The sequence below is a fragment of the Adiantum capillus-veneris genome, chromosome 20, assembly GCF_014529385.1.
Source record: "Adiantum capillus-veneris isolate H3 chromosome 20, ASM1452938v2, whole genome shotgun sequence".
Classification (NCBI taxonomy): domain Eukaryota; kingdom Viridiplantae; phylum Streptophyta; class Polypodiopsida; order Polypodiales; family Pteridaceae; genus Adiantum; species Adiantum capillus-veneris.
This window is the reverse complement of record NC_140950.1, coordinates 53,305,730-53,314,814: the sequence shown is the minus strand read 5'-3', so window position 1 is coordinate 53,314,814 and position 9,085 is coordinate 53,305,730. Positions and strand designations below refer to the sequence as shown.

General features: G+C 47.2%; 1 protein-coding gene across 1 annotated transcript; it reads left to right on the top strand.

The window, feature by feature from the left end:
* Positions 1 to 3,734: 3,734 nt before the first annotated feature.
* Positions 3,735 to 4,898, top strand: LOC147432520 (large ribosomal subunit protein uL18c-like). Its single transcript, XM_086491595.1, has 2 exons — positions 3,735 to 4,349; positions 4,459 to 4,898. Exons 1-2 carry the CDS (start codon positions 4,242 to 4,244, stop codon positions 4,606 to 4,608), a joined length of 258 nt encoding a protein of 85 aa, XP_086347721.1. The 5' UTR covers positions 3,735 to 4,241; the 3' UTR covers positions 4,609 to 4,898.
* Positions 4,899 to 9,085: the final 4,187 nt, after the last annotated feature.

Sequence of the window (9,085 nt, the reverse complement as noted above, 5' to 3'; positions counted from 1 at the left end):
GGGGGAAGCGAGTTGAAGAAGGGACTCTTGGAGCAGGGTTTTTGTGGCGTAAGGCGAGAGCTTCTAGGGGGGCCTCTCTCGTGTGTGGGGGAGCCCTGAAGGAGGTCTTTCCTTTGGATAGAGGAGTCAAAGAGGAAGAATCGTGTCGCCGTCATGGAAGGTGTATGCTTGGGTGCAAAGAAGCCATAGAGGGTGTGTCGAGCTGGTGTTCTGGAAATCCGAGGCGCGGCTTTGGTGTTGTAAAAAAGGTTGTACCAATGTTCTATGGATGAATGGAAAACCCCCCTTGAAGTGCGTCGTTTTCGTGGTGTCGATTCCCTTTCCCCCCCTTTCTTCTCTGCTCTTCTGAGAGTGTGTGCGTTTGTGTGTGGTAGTGTGTCCCCCCGACATAGCGTCTGCAAAGAGAGAGAGAGAGAGAGAGAGAGAGAGAGAGAGAGAGAGAGAGAGAGAGAGAGTGTATGGTCTACGAGAGACAGCGATTGGCATCATTATGTGGGCGTAGGTTGTGTGATGGCCGTGTGAGTTCGTGTGCGTCTTTGTGAGCGCGTGTGCGCACGTGGTTTGGTGAGAAGTGTGAGTCGAAGGTGCTCGCCTAGTGGATTGGGGTGTTGTGTGTGCCCTGGGCTATAGGAGGCAACCGTGTTAGCGTGCTGGGTGCATCCCCCATTCCCTCTCTCCATCTTCTAGTGCCCCCATGGAGGAGCTCGCTGATAGCTCCCCGGTGATGTAATTGGAAGCAAGGATGTGGCAAAGCAGTGGCCCGATCTTCAGTGGAAGCGAGGATGCGGACGACTGGCTGGCGGATTTTGAGTTGTTCCTGCTATCATTGCAGATGACAGGTGATGATGACAAGGTGCGTACGGTGCCCTTGGTGCTGCGAGGAAAAGAGAAGGCTTGGTTTAATGGTCTGTAGGCAGCAGACAGACAGATTTGGACAAGTTTTAAAGAGCGGTTTCTGTTGCAGTTTCTCAAGGTCGTGTCGGTGAATGAAGTGGAAGCGCAGATTAAAGGCTTGCGGCAAGATATAAGTGCCAATTTTGAGGTTTTTGTGGCTGAAATTGAAACTTGTTGGAGGCAGTTGGTGGCGGTTACACATGTGGTAAAACGGCGACTGCTTCAAGTTGGAAAAGGTTCTTGCGTGTCTGCATCCGGTGGTTCGAGAAAAGGTTGATGATGAAGAGCCTAAGTGCTACGGTGAGGTAGTCTAGGTTGCCAGGTCAAGAGCCGCAAAGTGAAGAGGAAAATGGAGCTTGTCTTGCTGAAGCCGACAGATTGTGCTCTTGTTGAGGCAGCAGGGTGTTCTTTGAGCCCGCCGAGGATGGTGCCAATGATGCGAAGTATGCAGCCTGTTGAGGTAAGGCCAATGGTGAATTTTGCTTGTTCGGAGGTGCCTGTTTGCAGGATGCTAGTGCCAATGGTGGATGTGCTTGCCAACGAGGGCAAGCCATGTGTTCAAGAGAGTCTGTGTGCAGCGAAGATGGTAGATGCCAAGTGCCAAGTGAAGCTTGAAGAGGCAGTAGAGCCTATTCTTGTGGAGTCTTTGCTCGAGAAGATGGCAGGTTATGGCCAGGTTGTAGGTACCAAGAGCTTGGATTTGGAAGCTAAGAGTGTGCAGAGCCAAGTTGGCAGTAGCCAAGCTTTTTGGGAGCTGCTGAAGGATGTAAATACAGGTCCCGAGTCGGCCTATGGCAGTGATGGTAATGGGAGTTTGAGCTCGAGTTGGTGGGATACATGTGAAGAGGACGGGTCCACGTCCTATGGCGAAGAGACGGACTCTAGTGAGCCTGCGATGGTACAGGTAGAGCTGCCTGGTTTGGTATATAAAGATGTGATGGTTACCAATGTGGATGAAGAGCAGGTGGAAGTGCCCAAGCTTGGGGCTAAGGATATGCATGCAAAGGTTTTGTGCGGCACCATGCTTATGGTGATGTTGGTTAAAGTGGCCGTGCAATGTGCTTTGATAGTGAAGCAGGTACGAAGCTTGGCCAAAGAGGAAGCTTCCATGGAGGTAGAAAGTGAATAGGTTGAAGAGGATGGTCTGCAAGAGGCATTGGTGGAGCCATGTGGCTCTATTTGCGGGGATGTGCTCGAGGAGCCAGTGCTTGAGAGTGCCACAGATTTGGAATGCAACGAGAAGCTAGTACATGTAAGGAGGCATTTGGATGATGAACATGTGCATTTGGCCATGAGTGAAGAGGAAGAGCAGGCTATGGGTGCTGTGAAGCCGTCAAGGGAGATGTGCCATTGGGTCGTGAAAGCCATGCTTATGAGTGCAACATTGCAGTTGGCATGTCGCCAGTTACAAGAGTCCGTGGAGGAGTCCTCCACTTTACATGGTTGGGTGGGAGGGTCAGGTTTGTCCGTCGATGTTGGTTTTTCCATCGATGTTGGTATGTCTGTTGATGTGGCCGTTGGGCAAAGTGGGGAGCACGATAGTGCCCTTTTGAGTGCTTGGATGCCAGTGGCTGCGTGGAGTAGTGAGGCTATGTTGTGTGCACTATTGTGTTTGTGTTGAGGTGCAACACTACAGGGAATTGCTACTTGTGGATGGACAAGACCAGTGCCAGGTGTTTGACCCTGATGGATGATAATGGATAAATCAAGGGGTTGGGCAACCCGCCTAAAGGAAGGCCAGCAGAGCAGGAGCCATGTATATATTGTACATATAGGTTGTGGTGTGGTTTGAGGTTTGCTCAGTGTTGGTGTGGTTATGCCGTTTTGGTATACAGCGAGTATGCTTTTGGTTGAGCATAAATGCTCAACAAGGGGGTGGGCAATGATGGTACAACCAAATGCTGTCGACGGTAGAAGATGGCCTATGCAGTGATATATATGCAAGTTGGTGCATGGTATGGTGGTAGTGCAGCTCTGAAGTGTGGCTGCAGCGAGGTGGATGTGGAAATGTATGTTTGATGTGGCTTTTTAGGCCGATGGTATGTTGCCAGGTGCTAAATTGGATGGTAGACTCATGTGTCTGAAGTGATGGTTTTGTGTGCTAAAATGTGATGCTTGATGTGCTCTAGAAGCTGGTCCAGACGGCTCGTCAAACGGAGCCCGGATGTGCGAGATATGGCTAGTTGAAGTGGGATGCGTTTGCAAATCCTCGCCGGATTGGGCGGGCACAGGTGGTTGGTCAAGGCGGGTGTGAAATGATACACGAGAAGTGCTCGAGTTGTGGAGCACGTCGGTCTTTTCAGATTGAGAATCGGGGGCTTCTGGATGGAAAGTTATGGACAATCAAATTTTGACAAGGGCCAGTTTCGAGGCGGTTGGGCCGCATTGGGAAACACGCCATTTGGTGTTTTCTCGAGCTCGCCAGGTGTCTGGTGGGTAGTATGCAGCATGTGATGCTAGTCGGAGTCGACGGCACCTGAATCGGAATCACGGGCATTGAGATGCGCCCACTTTAAGTTGATAGCCAATCGTTGCAGGGGAGCGAACTCGATTTTTTTCCACTTTGGCGACTTGCCAGTCGAAGGGTGTGAAGTGTTCGGAATGTGACAAAGCTCTCCAGGTTTAAAGCTGGCAAGGGGTAGCTTGATGAGAGGAGTGTTGGGGGGCTGGAGTGGTTTTCATAAGGGAAATGAAAGCTCAAAAGTTAAGGGGAGTGGAAAAAAGGAAATAAAATGTCTTTGAAGAGCAATAGCGCCGGCGTTGTTGGTGAGTGGGAGGCCTCACTTTTTTTGGCGTTGGGCTAGCTAAGGCGTCCTTTCACGGTGGCGTCCACGTGGACGGCCAACAATTTTCGAGGTGAGAAGGCGTGCGAAAATCAGCTTGGAGCATTGCAACTGAACCACGTGACTTCACGAGATTGGAGATTGGAGTCGCGAGGCGGAACGCAGAAGACGGGCTGGGGCTTGTCAGAGCTCAACAGTTCCATCACCTTGGTTTTGTGCAACCTGTCCAGACGTCTCTTCAGGCTCCTGCGCTTCACTAAATGCAGCCATACTCCTGCAGATCCTCCTGTGTACCTTCCTCCTGCAAACCCTCGATTGCCTGAGAGAGAGAGAGAGAGAGGGAGAGAGAGAGAGAGAGAGAGACGCTCACGGTGAATCTACTTGAAAAATGTCTATGCCCGTATGTCTGCTCAATGTGCTATCATGTGAGCCGAACATGAGAAGGTGGTTCTGGTTGGTGATGGGCACGCGTTTGGCTAACTATGTTGGAGAAACTTTTGCATTGTGAAGCTTAGTGGAACGACAGAGAGGCCCCGCCTTGCAGTGTTTCGGTCGAACCAGCACATGTATGCCCAGGTCATTGACGACACCAAGGGCTGTATCCTAGTCTTTGCCTCTACCATCCACAAGTCTCTTCGAGATGAACTTAACCTTACGGCAGGACCTACACTTGTAAGTGCTGAATCGCTTGAGTTTTGAAAAGTTGCAAGAATGAGTCCATTTTGATGAATTTGTACAAGGTTCTTTTCTGTTAATTTGTTCTGTATACTCAATGCATTAGGATGCTGCCAAGAAAATAGGCGAGGAGATTGCAAAATCCTGTCTTGCCAAAGGCATATTAAAAGTAGCTTTTGATCGAGGTGGTTTTGTGTACCATGGTCGTATCAAAGCACTCACAGATTCAGCTAGGGAGCATGGCTTGGACTTCTAAATGGTCTGATCATACATTCCTGCTGTCATGTGCACCATTCTTTACAAATTTTGTCGTGAGAATCTTCTCCAACGGCATGCCATCTCAGAAGAGGCTACCTTGGGCTGTAATTGCAAGAAAAGTCCTATCGATAAACACACTAATATATGCTCCCTTCTGATTGAATCCCACTTTTTGGATGCTCTGCCAAACTCAATCATGTGATATTGTATCATTCAACCAGTGGATCCGCGAGAAAAGCCTTATTCAGACTTATCAAATTTTCTTGGCTTTTTTACCGTTTTTAATAAGCTTGCGTCTTCAACAATTATGTGTCAATGGGGTTTGATTGTGAACGCTGTTTGTTTCGGGGTTCAAAAATACCTTCAACAGTTGGTGGCAATCAAAACGCTTCTATTTTGATTTTGAGGTTGCAAAACTATAGACTTAGTTTGATCTTTCCGCAATGCTGAAGTACAAGGTGGGGTGTGAGTTTTTTTTTTTCCCTGTTAGTCAAAATGTCTTTCATTTCAAATGGCAATGTGGAGCTTACGACCTGTGAATGCCTGCTGTTGATACTATTTCCTTCAGCTTGTTGTTGAATAGGTTTTTCCGGGATGTGTACCTATTTATGATCCTGGCATTCAGGACTTGTGGTTTTCCTAGACTTGCATTGTTCTGATTTGTGAGGATAGGGGCACAAGCTCCTGACTGAGCTTTCTTTGGTTTGCCTGCCTATAGATGCTCAATGTGGCACTTGATACCTCAACGGTTATGCTTAGAGAAGTAAGGTGGTTTTTCCTCTATGAGAGGTTTAACAGAGTGCTGATGTTGTAACTGCCGGATTGGAGAATGATAGTGTTGTTTAAAATTTGTGGGCGTGTTTTTCTGCAGCTCCCAAAAGTAGTACAATATATCAGAAAGTGGTTATTTGTTAGTACTTCAATGTCAGGTGCATGGACTGATCGCATTGGTTGTATTGATGACTATGTCAACTCTCTCTCTCTCTCTCTCTCTCTCTCTCCCACCAGTTTTTCTTTTTGCTTCTTCTATGCACATGTTAAATTGACTAAGGCTATGTTGATGGTGCCTAAATTGACTAAGGCTATGTTGATGGTGCCAATATTTAGTCTTTCTAATGCCTGATTTTATCCAATAGAACTGTGGCCTGGGTTTTTTCACGTGCACGGCATGTCTGTCCTTTAGAATCTCTACAATTTGGGAACAGTTGTTTGACATGTAGGGAAGGTTTTATTTTGATGTTTACATGCAATCTCACTAAACACATCGAAAACGCCAGGTCTTTGCAAGGGCTCAGAACAACATGTGCCCGTTGTTCCTACGCCCTTTCAGTCTCCATGTCTATCCTACGAAAGAGAAGGCACTTGAAAACTGAAGGGGTATGGCTTTACACTTTGGCTAGAGGTTATCGAATGAAGAACCTATCTAGTGTGGTCAAACCCATGGCAAAGTTTGTAGGTGTTGTTCCCGAGGCTAACACTTCAGGTCCATTCGAACCATTACTTGTGCCTCATTGGACGATAATATGATGAAATTTGGTCAAGTTTGGACGAGCATTTGCCAAGACTAATGTGAAGACTCTCAACCTACCCCCATCGAGATGATATCTGTCATGGGTGTTTTGCAGCATATGCTCTCTTCCCTGTAATGTATAGTCGAAAGGATATAAAAACACATGCTTAGCAATCTATCAATGCTTTGCAATGAATCAAAGCCTCGTACTTCGGGCTCTTATCAAAATATATATGCCTTCCATCCCTTCATTGTGAGAGAAATACACGTTCAAAAGTTCAATCAGAACAATGCCTTTGATGATGTGTTGTGCAAGCTTTCTTTTGGCAAAGATTTTCCTTCAGAGAAATGTGAGAAATTGCTATGAAAACTCATTGAATTGTTGGGACCATGATGACGCCAAAAGAAGTAAAGAAATTGCATTCCCCACGACTGAGGCGGGTGGTGTATACCCATCTCTAGTATATGTCCATCCTTGCCATGCTAATGAAGTAGAGTTGCAAATACATGGAAAAAATCTCATTGTGGGTAGGCCCTCGTGATCCCTCACCTTGTTTAGAAAGGGTGCATGAAGGGGGAAAAAGGGCTCCGCTCCCAAGGGAAGAAGATTTTTTGGAGGAGGAAAGTGGGAGGCTTTTGGAGCTTGGTCGAGGGGGAAGCGACTTGAAGAAGGGACTCTTGGAGCAGGGTTTTTGTGGCGCAAGGCGAGAGCTTATAGGGGGGCCTCTTCCTTGGAGCTCTCTTGTGTGTGGGGGAGCCCTGAAGGAGGTCTTTCCTTTGGATCGAGGAGTCAAAGAGGAAGAATCGTGTCGCCGTCATGGAAGGTGTATGCTTGGGTGCAAAGAAGCCACAGAGGGTGTGTCGAGCCGGTGTTCTGGAAATCTGAGGCGCGGCTTTGGTGTTGTAAAGAAGGTTGTACCAGTTTTCTATGGATGAATGGAAACCCCCCTTGAAGTGCGTCGTTTTCGTGGTGTCGATTCCCTTTCCCCCCCTTTCTTCTCTGCTCTACTGAGAGTGTGTGCGGTTGTGTGTGGCAGTGTGCCCCCTGACATAGCGTCTGCAAAGAGAGAGAGAGAGAGAGAGAGAGAGAGAGAGAGAGAGAGAGAGAGAGAGTGGTCTACGGGAGACAGCGATTGGCGTCATTATGTGGGCGCAGGTTGTGTGATGGCCGTGTGAGTTCGTGTGCGTCTTTGTGAGCGCGTGTGCGCACGCGGTTTGGTGAGAAGTGCGAGTCGAAGGTGCTCGCCTAGTGGATTGGGGTGTTGTGTGTGCCCTAAGCTATAGGAGGCAGCCGTGTTAGCGTGTTGGGTGCGTCTCCCATTCCCCCTCTCCACCGCCACTGACGAAAGTGGGCTCGTGATGCTCGGATGGCTAGTGGACTCATAGCTAAGACCTTGGACGCCATCTCGGAGGTCTCAAACTCGATCTAATAGTAACCCCGTCCGAGAATTTGGACATCCAAGATCTTGCCCACCTCTGCTAGAAGGCGGGCCTGTAGAAGGTCTCGCAGCTCTCCTCTGCTAGGTCGGGTGCCAAGAATCTTGCAGATGACCGAAGTCACCTGCAATCGCTCTACCTCTGTGGCAAGGCTCGCTTGCTCTGTCGACGAGAGAGCAAGTCGAATGGTGGGCTCAGCGGGGTCGGGCGAAGGGGCTTCTGAAGAGTCCCGCTGTGGCGAAGCTGGAGCCTCCATCTGTGTCTACTGCTGTGGTGAAAGAAGAGGGTGACGGGAGGATGCTGCAATAAGGCGTATAAAGCATTGCCCCAGTGACTGATGAACCTAATGCTTTAGCAAAAGAAAATCTAAACAATCACAAGGAATTAGAGTTATCCAATTTTCTCAAGGGGTTTCAAGATGTTTTTTTTGACGACATCCCTTGTGAACTACCTCCTAAACGAGATAATGATGACCATGCAATTGAAATTCTTCCAGGAAGTTCACCGCCTAATAAACCTCCTTATAGAGTTTCTCAAGCTCAACAAGAGGAGATTATGCGGCAAATGCATGACTTAGTTGAGAAGGGCATGGTTAGGCCTAGCTCATCTCCATTTTGCTCACCCGTGTTATTGGTGCAAAAGAAAGATGACACATATCGTATGTGTGTCGACTATAGAGCACTAAATAGGATCACTATAAAAAATAGGTTTACCGTTCAACAGGTAGAAGACCTATTTGCTAAGCTACAAGGGCCCACCTACTTCAGTAGGACAGATCTAAAAAGTGGCTATCATCAAATAAGGATAGTTGATCAAGACATTGTAAAGACCGCATTTCGCACTACGTTTGGTCTTTACGAATACATTGTCATGCCTTTTGTCTTGACCAATGCACCAACCACATTGAACTGCTTAATGTAGAAGCTATTCAGGCCTCACCGAACCTTTACTGGAGTGTTCTTTGATGATATTATCATCTAATCTAATTCATTAGACGAACACAAGGAACACTCCAAGTAATATTTCAAGTCTTAAGAGAGAATAAACTTTATATTAATTGAAAAAAAAGTGAATTTTTCCTACAAGAGATTCAGTACTTAGGTCACATTATCTCTCAAGATGGTATCCAAATGGATCCATTAAAGTTAGAGGTAATAAAAGGATGGCAGGCTAAACCAAGGAATCTTCATAAACTAAGAAGCTTTATAGGTATGTGTGCATACTATAGACACTTCATAGAAAATTTCTCACTAATAGCGGGACCATTACATGACCTAACAAAGAAAAACGTTAGGTATACATGGTCTGCCAAGGAGAACAATGCTTTCAAAAAGTCTAAAGAAAAGCTTATCTCTCAACATATGCTTACACTGTCGGATCTCTCAAAGCCATTTGAGGTCCAATGTGACGCTTGTGGTGATTGCCTTGAACCTGTTTTGCTCCAAGAAGGGCACGCCATAGCCTATGAAAGTCGAAGGCTCGACCCAGTTGAGCAAGCTCTAGGCATATATGAAATGGAACTCATGGA

Coding starts and splice junctions, on each gene's coding strand:
- LOC147432520 (XM_086491595.1), top strand. CDS start 4,242: ATGTATGCCCAGGTCATTGACGACACCAAGGGCTGTATCCTAGTCTTT. Junction 4,350..4,458: donor TTACGGCAGGACCTACACTT/GTAAGTGCTGAA, acceptor TCAATGCATTAG/GATGCTGCCAAGAAAATAGG.